This window comes from Apiospora marii (assembly GCF_038362585.1).
Source record: "Apiospora marii strain CBS 49790 chromosome Unknown utg000011l_segment0_segment0, whole genome shotgun sequence".
Classification (NCBI taxonomy): domain Eukaryota; kingdom Fungi; phylum Ascomycota; class Sordariomycetes; order Amphisphaeriales; family Apiosporaceae; genus Apiospora; species Apiospora marii.
Genome location: NW_027117382.1, coordinates 2,700,474 through 2,715,935, shown reverse-complemented (window position 1 = coordinate 2,715,935; position 15,462 = coordinate 2,700,474). Strand labels below are relative to the sequence as shown.

General features: G+C 52.8%; 3 protein-coding genes across 3 annotated transcripts; 1 reads left to right on the top strand and 2 right to left on the bottom strand.

Annotated features, from left to right (window-relative positions):
- Window positions 1–2,240: 2,240 nt before the first annotated feature.
- Window positions 2,241–4,057, top strand: PG985_013936 (uncharacterized protein; the record flags this gene model as incomplete). The annotated part of the gene is made up of 5 exons (XM_066833702.1): window positions 2,241–3,007; window positions 3,067–3,130; window positions 3,199–3,432; window positions 3,511–3,840; window positions 3,944–4,057. 5 exons carry the CDS (start codon window positions 2,241–2,243, stop codon window positions 4,055–4,057), a joined length of 1,509 nt encoding a protein of 502 aa, XP_066678442.1.
- A 2,240-nt stretch (window positions 4,058–6,297) lies between these two features.
- PG985_013935 (uncharacterized protein) lies at window positions 6,298–6,657 on the bottom strand (the record flags this gene model as incomplete). The annotated part of the gene is made up of 1 exon (XM_066833701.1): window positions 6,298–6,657. One exon carries the CDS (start codon window positions 6,655–6,657, stop codon window positions 6,298–6,300), a length of 360 nt encoding a protein of 119 aa, XP_066678441.1.
- A 3,191-nt stretch (window positions 6,658–9,848) lies between these two features.
- Window positions 9,849–12,026, bottom strand: PG985_013934 (HSP90-domain-containing protein; the record flags this gene model as incomplete). The annotated part of the gene is made up of 2 exons (XM_066833700.1): window positions 9,849–11,702; window positions 11,769–12,026. 2 exons carry the CDS (start codon window positions 12,024–12,026, stop codon window positions 9,849–9,851), a joined length of 2,112 nt encoding a protein of 703 aa, XP_066678440.1.
- Between the last annotated feature and the right edge of the window lie 3,436 nt (window positions 12,027–15,462).

Genomic DNA, 15,462 nt, shown 5'->3' with positions numbered 1-15,462 from the left:
GTCATCAACGTCCATGCATATCTCGGAACTAGGTCGAACCAGCTCAAAGTAATACTCCGGACACCGACCTCCCACGTACTGGATTGGGTTGGCTGGGGCTCCCGGCAACTTACTTATAATACAAGAAAAACAACCGAGGAAAAGTAGAGATGCGACTATTCAATACACAGCATTCACCATCGCCTCCAATCGATAGACACACGACGTCCTGCTTCAAGTTGTCGCAAAGGAAATTGGGAACAAGAAAATTGTTGGTGTTGGTTGGTAGCAGCTCTCAAGGTCCCGTTGCCTAGGGGGGTTACGCCGGATGCTGGCAGGGACCTAACCAGGTCAGCCAAGGCGTCTCCTTTTTTAGGTAAGTCACTGCGTTACCACTTGCCACTAGCGACAGCCTGAAGCGAACTTGACAGATTTAGCCTTGGTCTGGTGCAAGTGCCCGCCTGTGCGCCTGTGACAGAACCCATTCTTCTGCCCATTCCACCCGCCTCCACCCGCCTCAACTGCCTGGCACTGGCCTCCAAGTCCATAGCCACAGCCCGGATTTTGCAATCCACTTGATGTTGGGCAGTGTTCATTGGGCAGTGTCCAACAATGTCAAATCGTGTACATGGCATAGAATAGTAGTTCGAAAGTGGCTGGATCAATACGGTCTTCGAAGACAACGCCTTTGCTGGTTGTCGGGCCTGCACATTTTCGTTTTACCGGGCTGTTTCACGTGCCTGAAATGCGCGGTACGTACGTTGAGCACGGCCACCTACCGACACCGTGAATGTCAAGATGATGTTCTTGTTGGCACACTAGCATCGCAGACGCCGACTTGCTAGTGGTAAGGCGGTTCTGGCATCCCCTTCTGCAATTTTAACCCTATCCAACACCACATCAATTGTGTATGTACCCGATCTATCCACTTGCTCTTTGCAAAGAGTCATAGTTAACTTGAACTTGGCTTCTTCTATTCTTAGAACATGATCGGTGATCCACTCTGCCTCCGGTTGAAGTCACATGATCAATAAGTAGGCATCGAGGCAGTTGGGACATTGACGAGACAACAGACTGACCAAAACAGCCACACCAGCCTTTGCCTTTCGGATTCAATCGTTTGTTCGATTGCTCATCAGCAATCAGTGTCGTGGCCCGAATATCATACGCTTTGGAGCCGCACCTGGCTGTTCCGGAGCCCTGTTTAAGGCATTTCGGCTCGGGAGAGCTCTTCGCTATGCAGGCCAGATCGGCGGCCACGGACAGCTGCGTGAATGGCACCTAGCCTAGGAACATACTTCTATACGGGTTGTGCATACGACTATCCCATCTTGTCCTCGGCCGCTGGCCGACGCAAAAACCGTTGCCGATGCCGAGCGCCACTATTCTTGGTGATGGATTGGCAATCATGCCCAATCGAGAGATTGATATGCGCAGCCAAAGTCGCACGTCAAACTTATTCCGCATCCTGCACTCAACCCCACCCGGTCGATGGAGATGGATACTCACTAGAGCACGGCGAACACGCCGTTTGCAGTATCAACCCTCAGCCTCGAGGGCGCGCCAGCACGTATTGGCCATGATTGCCGATGATTACTAGTGGGGGCTGCCATTGCGCGCATGGCAATTCGCTGCAGGACGCTCCTAGAACTCAAAACGTGGCCCCCCCTTGAAATCTAGACTGCACAGTAAGCAACCACATATGCAAAACTTTCATGTGGACCTTTAACAACACACAAGACATACACAAGGTAGCTGGTATCATTGCTGGCCATCTGCTTGTGTCGAGACGAGCGGTGCTGGAGCTTTTCAGCGTATCGTTCAGAATGAATGTGTGTCTGATGGGCGTGGGAGACTAGTATGCGACATGTTGACATTCCTTGCTGGATGTTGGATGCTTCTGAATGGCATGGCAATTGTGGTAAACCTCATTGGCTGTCTGGTGAGGGATGCATGCCCCCATGAACATGCTATCGGTCGTGTACCCTTGCCACTGAAAGGACCATAGATACTACCCGGTAGCGTCAAATACCATGCAGGAAGTGGGAACATTGGCTGGATGGATACACGAACAATGCCTCGGGTCAAGATAAACCCCCAAGGGTCCATTGCAGATCCAAGACAAGGTATATAGGTCGGCACGTATATATAAGTCGGACTATAACCCTGCGCGGGGTGATCTCTCTCCCCTAAGGTTGTGTCGCAGCAAGAGGCGCATACCCAGCTCCTTCCCTCTCTTTCCCTCAGTCCAGCAACCAACCATGGAGCAGCTGGCACTCCCATTCGACCTCTCGCTGCCTGTCCTCGGACTGGCAGCAGTGGTCGTGGCCTATGTCCTCTCCACCATCCTCAGTTATCGCCGCCTCTCCCACATCCCCGGGCCATGGCTCGACTCCCTTTCCCATCTCCCGATGCTGTTTCGCCAGAAGTCGGGCCAGATGAACCTGCAGTACACGGCCATCAGTGAGCGGTACGGCTTCGGCAACTTGGCCCGCATCGGCCCCAACGACGTCCTGACGGCGGACCCGGACCGGATCCGCCACATGTCTGGAACCCGCAGCCCCTACGTTAAGAGCGGTTGGTACAACATCATGAACCTGGACCCGGACCGCGAGAACGGCATCGGAACCCTGGACACGGCGGTGCACGACCGCTTCAAGGCGCTCACGGCCAAGGCGTACGCGGGCAAGGACAACTCCCTCCTCCACCCGGACCTGGACGGGCAAGTCGCCAACGTCGTGGCCTCGCTCCGCGCCAAGTGCCGCGCCGGCGAGAACGTCGACATGGGCAAGCTGGCGCAGTACTTCACCCTCGACAGCATCGCGAAGCTGGCGTTCGGCGAGGAGTTCGGGTGCGTCAAGGAGGACCGCGACGTCTTGGACTACGGCCCCGTCACGAGCGAGAACATCCCGTTCCTCGCCATGTGCGGCGACGTTCCCTGGTTGAGAAACGTTGTGCTCGCGCCCTGGCCGCGAAAGCTGATGGGACCCAAGGAGACTGACGGGAGTGGAATTGGAAAGCTTCTAAGGTCAGTTCTACGCCCAAATAGGACATGCGACAGCTTCTCACCCAACAACTCTGATTTAGTATCACAAAGAAAGTCGTAGCAACGCGCTTCGGTCCTAAGGCAATCGATCGCCAGGACATGCTGGTACGAATATCCCTGTCTCAAGGCCTGGAATTACAACATGGTTCGGCATTCTAACAATACTTTCCTAGGGTTCTTTTGTTCGAAACGGCCTGGATCAGGAAGATTGCAATGCGGAAGTCGTGTTTCAAATCATCGCGGGTGCTGACACCACTGCCACGGCTGTTCGAGCGACTTTGCTACACATTATCGGGATCCCACGAGTCTATAACCGCCTCCAAGCAGAAATCGACGCCGGTATCAGAGAAGGTAGAATCTCCGAAGAAATTACCATCCACGAGGCCAAGGCCCTACCCTATCTACAGGTAAGATTCTGACTAATTCCGATCCACCTTATCTGCCATTGCCCTGATTACTGACTGATCTCTTTTCTTTCCGTACAGGCCGTTATCCAAGAGGGTCTGCGCATCTGGCCCCCTTTCACGGGCCTGGTCATGAAACAGGTCCCCAAGGGCGGCGACACGTTCAAAGGAGTCTTCCTGCCAGGCGGAACACGCGTAGCCCACAGCACCTGGGCCGTGACGCGGAACCAAGAGATCTTCGGCGCCGATGCCGACATGTTCCGGCCCGAGCGCTGGCTGGAAGAGGAGCAGCCCGACCCCGAAAAGAGAGCGCAAATGGTGAGGGCGGCCGAGCTCGTCTTCGGCTACGGGCGCTGGCAGTGCTCCGGCAAGACCGTGGCAATGCTCGAGCTGAACAAGATATTTGTTCAGGTATGTTGATCCCCTTTCTTCTTCTCACCCTGGTACCGATGGATGGCGACTGTTGGCAATAATATACGTACGTGGATTCGGCTAACCATGTGTACCTTTTTAGATATTGAGGAACTTCGACCTGGAATCCGTCAACCCTTCCAAACCCTGGGTAGTTGCGAACCACAATGTTTGGGTCCAGAAAGACATGTGGGTGAAGCTTACTGAGAGGGCATAGGCACAAGATGTGGTAGGGCGTGTTCGCCTTGGAAGAGAAGTTGGAGATTGGACTTTCCTGCATAGCTATGCGCGGCGTCATCGGTGGTCTGGCAAAACCTGTAAAATTGTATCTATACAGGGCTGTAGTTAGAGATACAAGCTTGTACATTGCACACTAGAGTTGGTTAGTACTCTGACCCTTGACGAAGAAGAATAAGCAAATAAAGTGGATGAAAGTAAGGAACAGGAGGAAAAGTAACAAGGGGGCCCCTTGCCTTATTGAATACAAAAACGTCAAAGTGCTAGGGAATACGGCCAATCGATATGAAAAATAATAGCCTGGTCTGTATGTTGGTAGGATATGGTATACGAATAGTATCTTCCTATATAAAGTTGGCCTCGGCTAATAACATACCAGCGAGGCAAATTCCAAATCTAAGGGGTACAACACGACTTGCAGGGCCTGGTATATAAACAGGGGCGCATTTAAGGGGCTTATGCAGTTGTTTCCCGAGCGTTGGTAAATTTGAATTACATCAGGTAAGCAGCCAACGGTCACATATTACTCGCATCTCCTCCTTTCTTCACAGGAAAGGGGTAAAAAATAGACGATGAGAGATCGCCAGCCACACCCAGACACGTTACCTTACCCAACTTCCGCGTGTAGCGTCCTTCTTTGAGTCCGAGTTTTTCCATGCTCGTATAAGAGCTGGCCACGCAGTGCTCTGGTAGAGAGATATTGGACCCAGGTCATTTCTTTAGATAATAGTGCAGTAACGCCACCCAGGGTTACCCAGCAATGATTTTCTATTCGTGACACATATTCTAGGAACAAATCTCTAAAGTGATACTTGCTCATACAAAGCCCCCCCTGCATCAAAAAGATTGTGTTATACCAGGACCATACGACCATCAAGCCCATAAACCCATTACCCCATTATCACTGACTTTCTACTATCTCCCTGTGATCGCGGATCGTCATCAGCAGCGGCCCATTGTAATGATCTGAAGACTCTACAAGCAAGCACACGTAGCCGAAGAAAGTAAAGGCAAGTCTCCAGACGGAGGTTAGAATAAATATTCTGTTCATTGCGGGGAGGCTTATCGCCTCACCTATTACTAGTCGGCCTGTACCAGCCAATAACCTATCGAATCCGTTGCCCCTGTGTCGTCCGTGCGGCGAGCCGCCTGGATAACCAGATGACGGCTGCCAGGTGCTCCATGACCCAATGGACATTTAAAGGTGGACATGGGCCATTACTCGAGGACTTGAAACTACAGAGATGCAGCGTTCGTCAGGAGATGCAGAGGGGGCAGTGTGGCAGTGTTATAGCTTTCACCAATCGGTTCTCACAGGATCCCAGAAGAAGATCATCGTCACGGGAAAGCAGGGCGGAGAGAAGACTCGGGCTAATAATGTGGACCGACAGGAAAGATTTATTGAACAGGCTGTGGCCCAAAAGGTATAGGTTAGAATTTCGGAAAAGTACGATATTCGTACAAGTCCGTGAGGGCATGTGCCTGCCTATCTGTAGAAGATACACCAACCGTGCTTGATGCCGTCTCGATCCCGAAGGAGATAAATATCCAGAAAGTAAGTACACCCGCCGCATTGCCATCTTGCGTAACCCAATGGCAATCTCCGCTCTCCCATACCTTTGCTTGTCTTGTCTTGTCGTATTTTTTGTCTTTTTTTGTTGGTTGCTTTTGTTGTGATGCTGGTAGTTGCTTCTAAGAATGTTGGTATCATTGTGATTTGAAGCACTCTCCATCTACCGTACGCCTCCCCCTGAATCACCCATCGTACAATTGTCGTAAGTCCCAGTCGAACTGGTATCGTAAATCGCAAGATTTATCGAAATCTTGCCAAAAGAAAAGAAGAAAGAAAGCACCAGTGTATATCGTTCTCAGTCGTTCCAGATGCCAGTCTGGCGGGGTGATGAGCACAGCGGGCCTCATGCGACGCCAGGTCTTGAGTTGTCCGAATGCGCTCAAAGCCCAGTAGGTCCCGGCCCGGAGGAGATGGTAAAAATAGCATAACATTTCGAGTCTAGCTCATAATAAGAATAGAAGTTGCCGCACAGAGCTTCAATGGTGAGCCCGGCAGCCGTACAACCACCACCAAAACCGCGAGAGTGAAAGTCGGTTTATAGCTCTTGAATCATGTCGTTGCCGTCGACTGCCGGAGTCGCCATATCCACCGGGGGTGCCTTGGGTTGCCTGCCGACTCAGCGGACCAGACAGACGTATGCCCGCCACTTAAGGGCAGAAGGTGCGGATGCAATCACCGGCGTCCCGCCATTCCACGATTGTGCATTGGAACAGGTTCTGATCGGTACATTGGATGTTGACGGCTGCTCGCTTGGTGGTTCCATTGTGAGGCGGGATGTCCATGCCGGCGCAGACCTTGGCGAAGCACTGCACGGGGGTCATCTGGCCGTGAGCTGCGCAGGTGTAGACGGTGGACTTGACCCGGTTCGGGCTGCACTTGTTGCGAGGGTCGGCCTGGGCGTCGCTCATGGGCACGGGCGAGGAGGTGGTGCTGTTGCTGTTGGTGGGAAAGGCAGCGACAACGGACAGGGCCAAGGCGAAGGCCGCAGCAAAGGTAGGAGTATACATCTTGAGAGGAGCGGCGACCAGTCCGTCGAGTTGACTGTAGGCTGGTGGTTGATGTTGAGTTCCTGGAGGTTGGTCTTCTTTGACTCGCTGGGCCAGAGGAATCGACGTCGAGGTGCAGTGCGAGAGAAGAGGACGACTTGAAGGAGCGGCGGCAACAAGTGAAATAGCAGTCAAGCAAAAGCAAGCAAAGAAAGAGAGTCGGGCCAAAAAGAACGAGAGTGATTGGTCGCAAGAGAGGGAGATGCGATTTGCGGGAACTGAACAGGATGATCTGCAATATGGGCAGCCCGATCTGCTTTTAATAGATACGAAGACAAGACGGGGGGAGGGAGTAGGGATTGCGGAGACCAGCCGGGCCTGAGGGAACAGAAGGAACACGCACGCAGTGCAACGACACGCAAACGACACGACCAGCGCGAGCTAGGCTCCTTCAGAAACTCACTCACCGGATTAAACCTGGAGACTTGGGACGAAATGTGCCATCGTGAGGCAGCGCGGTAGACTGGGAGTCTCACATTGACAGTCGAGGGAGCTGGCCTCTGGACCCCCATCGCCAAGAATGGACATGGGTGGTGCGTGTTGGTGGTGGAGCGGGCCTTTCAGCTGAAACCCGTCCCATCGTCACCTTGCGCGCCAGTGCTTGGCCCAATCCAGCAACTCGCCCAGCAGCCGAGACGAACTACCATCATGATCCCGGCGAACTCGACCCCGTCCCAGAAGACGCCCGTTCGTCCAGAAGGTCTTGGTGCTTCAGCTTAAGCCCGGCGCCCAAGTACCATCCCAGCACGCCGAACTCTCTTTTGACTTTGCTTCAATCTGGACTTCGGATGACGGCCCGGCACGACTTCATTGCGCCAGCCGGTCTGATCGTCCCAACGCCAAAAAAGCCAATCGAGACTGGACAGGGACTGGACAGGAGCCATTGACCGTCGGACGAGCGAGCCACTGGACGATCGATAAAAAAAGCCCGACATTGACTTCGATTATCGTGTTTGATGGTCAAGATGGGTTGCAATTAAGAAATTGAGGGAAACGAGACTGCCAACTTGCTGCTACGGCTGCTACTCCTACCCACCCCAGCGTACCGACACCCACTAATCGGCCCCCCACTACCCATGCCATGAAACACCAAACCAGTGTATTGCACGCCACTCTCTGCCGACGCAGGCGGCATCACGACATGATTGGAGCCATCCAGCGGCACCTTGTCAATTCGAGAAGATCGTGGAACACGCTCAGGATGCTACATCGGACAAAAAAATGATAACAGAACCAGTAAAACCAATCCACCCTCTCCCCTCCAACCATGTGGTTCGACGGACAACCGTCCTTCTTGTCCACCGCCCCCCCTGGACCCCCCCCCCCTATTGCCTACCCCAGGGCCGCTCCATGGTCCCAGCCGCATGTCAAACCCGGCAGAAGATCATGGTTCCTGGGAAATCGCAGCCAACGGGGGGAGGCGGGAGATGTGCCGCACAGATAACAACGGACACAACGTTCAAAAGGTGGGAAAGTCCTTCCCATTCCATCCAAGTACGATGTATCAAAACGACCTGAGGGGCCGTGGCTCCCAGGTTTCAGTTCATGCACCTCGTTCCTTAAACACGATATCCCGGCCATCTGCTGCTGCTGTCTGCTGTCCGTCACTCCTCTCTCCCAACCCAATCACCGCATGCAGCCAACCACATCACCACCCTCGCCTCGCAAACGCCCGTATTCTATTGTTGCTGATTCCTTTTACCTGCTTCTCCTGGATCACTCCTCCGCCTCCACTTGTGATCACCGAGCCGCCCGCTACGGTGCAGCGGCGTGGCATTCCATCGAGCAACCCACAGGCATCGGCGTGCCACATCAAACAGATCCCACTTCGACACCCACCGTAGATGGCTCGATCCTCAATTTATTTGAGGCCAGATTGGAGACCGATGACTCGATGGCTCGTGAAAAGAGGAGAGGAATAGGCAGGCGCTTCGTATCTCCTCGGCTCCGTCATCGCTTCTTCTTGTTCTTCCAAACTTCTAGCTGGGCCCTGGGGTATGTATGCACCTGGGTTCACGGGGATGGGGCCAGACGTAGACATCGCGATTGGTATCTCGCTGTCCTGCTCTTCTCGCCCAGCCACGCACCAAGCCAGCACAGCCGACCCGCTCGGTGACTTCATCTCTTAGCTTCTTTTCATCCCATCCCCATCTCAGCCTCCCTCCCTCCCCCCTATCGTGAATGTTGGAGGGATAACCCTGCTACGGCACTTGCCTACTACTGCTTCAACATCAAATGCCGCATCGCAGGCTGCCTTGACCACCTTTGCGAATCTATGGGCACACAAACGAATGAGGCGAGCAGCCTCATACACCAGAATGAGAAGATCAGTCCAAACAATCTCAAGTCCTGTGGAAGAAGAGCCACACTGGGAAACATCGATTTATTTCTCCGATGGTCGCCAAACAGTAATATCAGAGACGTTGATATAAGTCCAAATCTCGCGTCCTCTAAAAAACGTCGCTTTCCCACGCGCCATGCGACCCGCCAGATCGTGCGCACCTCTAATTAGACCCGCCTTGAGCATGTCCCTTCAAACAATGGAATGTCCGAGCACTCAACATTTCAAGCAGTTCGTGTTGGTTAAGATGCTTCCATATATAGCAAGGAAGTGAGCGCTCTGTCCCTAGTGTTGGTAAGCGAGGCAGACCATGCCGATATATCCGCCAAATAAATACCACACGCAATTATCAGGGTTATGCTACAAGCTGTGGATGAAGACTTTGGCTTAACAGGCAACCGACCCGGCCGCGGCTAGCAATGTTACCCAAAGCCATACTGACAAGACACTAACACTGACACTGACATTGACATGAACACTGGTAGCAGTTCGGGTACCACCTTGAGCCGTTATTGTGGTGACAGCATTAGTGGATTTATTAAGCTTGGGATACCACATATAATCACACTATCACGCTGGCATAAAGACATTGATGTTAACATCTAGAACACATTTCAATTCGTCTACGGATTCTTTATCCGGCCTGTAGCATCATGACGGCATCATACTAGAATACATCTCGTGAGGGTATGAAGTAGGTATTATGGGGGAAGAGAGATGCATGAACGGAAAATGAGTCAACAAAAGCAAGCCCAAAACCAGCCAACTCCGATAGAACTTTTCAATCCCAGTTGTCCAGGTTCCAAGGCACTTAGTCGACCTCCTCCATGGCACTGTCACCAGTCTCAGCGGCAACGGTGTCAGCGGTGGCAGGGGCCTCGGTGGCCTCAGCCTCGGGCTCCTCCTCCAGGTTCAGGCCCAGAGAGACGAGCTTGTGGATGCGCTCGGCGAAGCCAGCAGGCTCGTCGATGGTGAAGCCGGAGACCAGCAGGGAAGTCTCGAACAGAAGCTGGACGATGGACTTGACGGTGCGGTCGTTCTCACCGTCGGCCTCAACCTTCTTCTTGAGCTCCTTGATGATCGAAGACTTGGGAGAGATCTCGAAAGTCTTCTTGGAGCTCATGTAGGAGCTCATGGAGGTGTCACGGAGGGCCTGGGCCTTCATGATACGCTCCATGTTGGCAGACCAACCGAACTGGCCAGTGCGGATAGCGCAGGGAGCGCCGACGAGCTTCTGGCTGACAACAACCTTCTCGACCTTGTCGCCGAGGACGTTCTTGAGGGCCTTGGCAAGCTCCTCGTACTCCTTCTCCTCAGCCTCACGGGCCGTCTTCTCCTCCTCAGTCTCCTCGAGCTCGAAGTCCTTGGTGATGTCAACGAGCTTCTTGCCCTCGAACTCCTTGAGCTGAGTCATGGCGTACTCATCAATGGGGTCGACCAGGAACAGGACCTCGAAGTTCTTCTCCTTGAGGGCGTCAAGGAAGGGAGACTTCTGGACGGCCTTGATGGACTCGCCAGTGATGTAGTACATGTTCTTCTGGTGCTCGGCCATGCGGGTGACGTAGTCGGTCAGCGAGGTCAGCTCATCACCAGACTTGGTGGAGTTGAAGCGCAGGAGCTTGGCCAGAATAGAGCGGTTCTGGGAGTCCTCGTGGATGCCGAGCTTCAGGTTCTTGGCGAAAGCGCTGTAGAACTTGTCGAACTGCTCCTTGTCCTCGGCGATCTCCTGGAACAACTCGAGGGCCTTCTTGACAATGTTCTTCTTGATCACCTTCATGATCTTGTTCTGCTGCAGGGTCTCACGAGACAGGTTGAGGGGCAGGTCCTCAGAGTCGACAACACCCTTGACGAAGCTGAGCCACTCGGGGATGAGATCGGTGGCATCGTCAGTGATGAAGACACGGCGGACGTAGAGCTTGATGTTGTTCTTGGTCTTCTTGGTCTCGAAGAGATCGAAGGGAGCGCGCTTGGGAACGAAGAGGATAGCACGGAACTCGAGCTGACCCTCAACGGAGAAGTGCTTGACGGCAAGGTGGTCCTCCCAGTCGTTGGAGAGGGACTTGTAGAAAGCAGCGTACTCCTCAGTGGTGATGTCCTGGGGGTTACGAGTCCAGATGGGCTTCTGCTTGTTGAGCTCCTCCTCCTCGATGGTAGTCTCCTTGACCTTCTTGGTCTTCTTCTTCTTTTCCTTCTCCTCTTCCTCATCATCGACCTCCTCAACCTTGGGCTTCTTGTCATCACCCTCCTCGGTGGTCTCCTCAGCATCCTCATCGGGGACCTCAGTCTCGGTCTCCTTCTGGACGTGGAGGTAGATGGGGTACGAGATGAACTCGGAGTGCTTCTTGATGACCTCCTTGATCTTGCTCTCGTTAAGGTAGTCGCTCTGCTCATCCTTGAGGTGCAGGATCATCTTGGAGCCACGGCCGATCTGCTCACCCTCGGTGTCGTTGCGAATGCTGAAGGTGCCTCCAGCGGAGGACTCCCAGACGTACTGCTCGTCATCGTTGTGCTTGGAAACGACCGTGACACGGTCGGCGACCAGGTAGGCGGAGTAGAAACCGACACCGAACTGACCAATCATGGAGATATCGGCACCAGCGGTGAGGGCCTCCATGAACTGCTTGGTACCAGAGCGGGCAATGGTACCCAGGTTGTTGACCAAGTCCTATGAATGCATGTCAGTCTATCTGCTCGCGATAGGATTGGGTTACATGTGAGGTTGGTAACTTACGGCCTTGGTCATACCGATACCGGTATCGCGGATTGTGAGGGTCTTATTCTCCTTATCGGGAATGATATCGATGCGCAGATCCTTGCCCGAGTCGAGCTTGCTGGGGTCGGAAAGGGCCTCATATCGGATCTTGTCGAGGGCATCAGAGGCGTTGGACACCAGCTCTCGCAGGAAAATCTCCTTGTTGGAGTAGACAGTGTTGATGATGAGAGACAACAGCTGAGAAATCTCAGCCTGGAACTCGAAAGTCTCAGACATGATTGCGGAATGAATCGACTTCTGCAAGAGAGCGGAATTGTGTTAGTGGGGTGCAGTCAAAGTGAAGAGTTGGGCTTGATTGATTGATTTGCAGTGACGGTGGGTAGTGGGGGAATTGGTTGCCCTGGAAGAGAAATTTTGTATTCAATTCGGGTCAACAATCTCTTCCAGTTTCGCAGTGGCACAGACGCAGCAGGCAAAATTTGGAGAATGAATGCCAATTGCTTGCAACTGCTTCTTCTCGTTGAAGGTGCGCAGTGATGGCCCGAATGATTGCAAAAACCCTCGAGGCGCTGAGTAGGCAAGGCTGAGGAGCGGGGAGGGGGGCTTGTGGTGAAGAGGCGGTGGTGGAGGATGGAGGGGAAGGTGGTGACTGGGACCGGGACTTACCAAGTGGGAAATGGGCTTTGAAGACGAGGAAGGAGGGGTATCACAAAATGTTACTCTGCGATGAGAGTCTTCTTTCTACGGCACGCAGGAAGGAATAGAAGAGAGGATGGGTTTGGATGAATGGAGGAATGAGTAGAAAAGATCGAAGAGCAGACTTCGGTGCGGTGGAGGTGGGAGGAGTAGAAGTTATAATGGCACGAATTGTTTCTATCGCCTTCAGTCAAGGGAAGAAAAAAAAGGAACCTTCTTAGGCGCTGGAACTTGCAGCACTAGCACGGTCCCTGCTTTTGCTGTGCTAGGCACACTCTCAGACTCTGTTTTTTTCCCTCTCAGGCTCTGAAAGACCAAAGAATTCGATGCGATTCCATTTCCATGAGCCTCTGTTAGTGGGGCAACTGGGGAGCAACCGCATCGCAGCCTCGGCCAGCCTGAGGACCTGATTGGCTGGAGAGGAGGCCAAGCGGCAAGCACGGGCCCAGGCTACAAGGCAGACCTTCTCCAAAGTTCCAGAACTGACGGCGAGCTAAGCAAACTGCCATGATGGAAACGGCATTGCCTGGAATGCAGCCCCAGCCTCAAGGCATTCTCAAGACTTCCATCAGGGCCACCTACCTGGATCTGGCTCCCAGCTGTGCTCTGAATAGCTGGCCTAATCTGTCTCGGTAACCAATCATCCATTCCCAGATCCTAGGCCCCGTTGGCTCTCGTAGATATTTGGCTGCCTGTTTGCATCCTCGTTCCCATGAGGCTGAAGTGAGCTCCAAGTGGGTCCCGTCTTTTGCCTCCTCTGCGGAGAACCCATGAAGCTTTTCTCGCCCACTCCACGTACAGATAAGATAAGAAACTAGTGCGTATTGTCCGCTTCAGCCAGTCCCGCCGCCTGCAGTGTAAGTCTACGACTCGATCCGACTTCTCATTGATCTGTGTGACGTGACTGGACTGATCAATACCCACTGCGCACTTCATCTTTACTACTGAAATCTGCTTCTGCATTAGTTGTGTTGCTTCTGAGCATTCGCTGGCCCAACGATGGTGGAAAGCCCCGCCATCGTTCAGCACGTTATTGATAGCGGGGTTGGCGGGGTTGTGGTGTTGAGTCAATTCAACACCGTTCTCTCGTCCCGCATCATGTCGCCAAGCATGTATTCCATACCACTCATGATGGACTGCGGCTTATCAACATTGATTCGTTTCAATTCAATTCAATGTACATTTCCCAGTATTCCTCAACCAGTACTTCGCAATTGGGAAAATGCTCGGATAAACACGTAGAAGGTAAAATCTGGCTCTTGACTTCCAAGCATATTAGGCCCGCCGTTCTCGCTAATGTTGTGAAATATGAGCTCAAGCTGGTTGGACTCTCATATGATTCTGATAGTAAGCCAGCACCAAATATCATGAGCAAACTTTTGTGTCGCCTATTGATCTCAGGACTCCTCAACAGTCAAGTCGTTGGGCGTCTGTGACTTCGTCGTTGGCATCTTGGCGCAATTTCAGTTCCATACGGCCTCATTCTCCCACTCCTGCCTTAATATAAATAGGCCTACACAGAGTGGCATTTACATCTTCCTGGATTATAAGCATAGAAAACGGATTCGAATCCAGACTGGGGCCGGATCTGTCAATGCCGATTACGATCGAGTTTGGCGCCATCGAGTGGCTCTTCGACACAATTGTATAGTTCCTGTTAGCGAGAGAGACGCTGGCTCAAGGGCTGACCATGAGGCTTCAGAAAGGCAGTTGGTAGGAAGTTACAGCTTGGCACCCTTCCCTAATTTGAACGATACATGGTGATGATTATGAAGCGATCTCGTTGCTTGATACGTTAGGAGAGAACATGATGACAGACCAAGCAAATGTCCAAGTAAGCAACTGTTAGGTCGGTGCCCAAGAGTGGTTGTTTATCGCGACTAGGCATCGGTGTATCCAAATCCTAGGGCTGGCCGTGGGAATACGGCATGGGAGCCGGCAGTGTCACGCACGCAGCTATGGAGCTGCTATAATAGGTCCTATGGGGCCCGGTGTCAACTTTCCTGAGAGAACTGTTTGCTAGGCTAGGATTGGCCCAGCGCTTGTTCCTCAGTTATGGATGATGGTAGAATCCGGAGAGGCTCCGCTCTAGGTGAAACTTGCAATTCGAGTGAACCTTCAATGTTCAGATATAGAGAAAGAAAGTCACGATATTTGCTGCATGCTCTCGATCCAGAGCAACAGACTCCAAAACATCATCTTCTGGAGCTTCTGAGATATAGTTGAGTGACTGTCAATATGACCTTTCACGCAGGTCTAGAGGATCTACGGCAATCAATTCGAGGGTAACAGAAGTGGCCTCTGACCTACTTTTGTAAGCAGGCCTCCGGTTTACATATTTCAGCAAGGATGGGTCGTACAATGGGACCCGTCATTCACCAAATACCGACTCAACATACTCCGTGCACGCCTCGGTTCAGGCCCTGGCCCCTTTTTGCCATGATGCCAACCTAGTTGTTAAGCTTAAGCTGACGAGAGGGGCCGGGCCACCTGAACTTCAGGCTCGGGCATTTTGCCCAATTATCGTCTTCTCCGTGTCTATCGTGCATGCCGAGCAAAGGTTTGCACATAACTCAATGCACACCGACCAGATAGTAATGCAATATGGTCCACGCCGGTTTCATCGTTTCAAGAAGTCATCCATCAGAGGCCGCCGGGCCACCCGACGAGTTGGTCGGACATCCCAAAAGAACAGAAATCAAGCTGGTTAAACGACGAGGGTGGCAGTTTTGATGGAGACCAGGCTAGGGGGGTTACAGGGTTGGCCTTGGCGTCTCCGTTTGATCGAGTGCGATCTGGTGCAAGAATACGCGAAGCCGTTGGCGGCTGGCCCAATCAGCGGGCGTTCCGTTGCCCAGGATCTCTAATTCCGGCCAAGTCCCCCGTCCCCAAAGAAAACAAGCGCAGACGGCATGAGCATTGGCACGCGAGTCTTGGGGGGTCTGCTGCCGCATCCTATGTTTCAGCGACGACTCCTGGTTCATATGGTTCTCATGCCTTGAAGCATTCGGGAAAC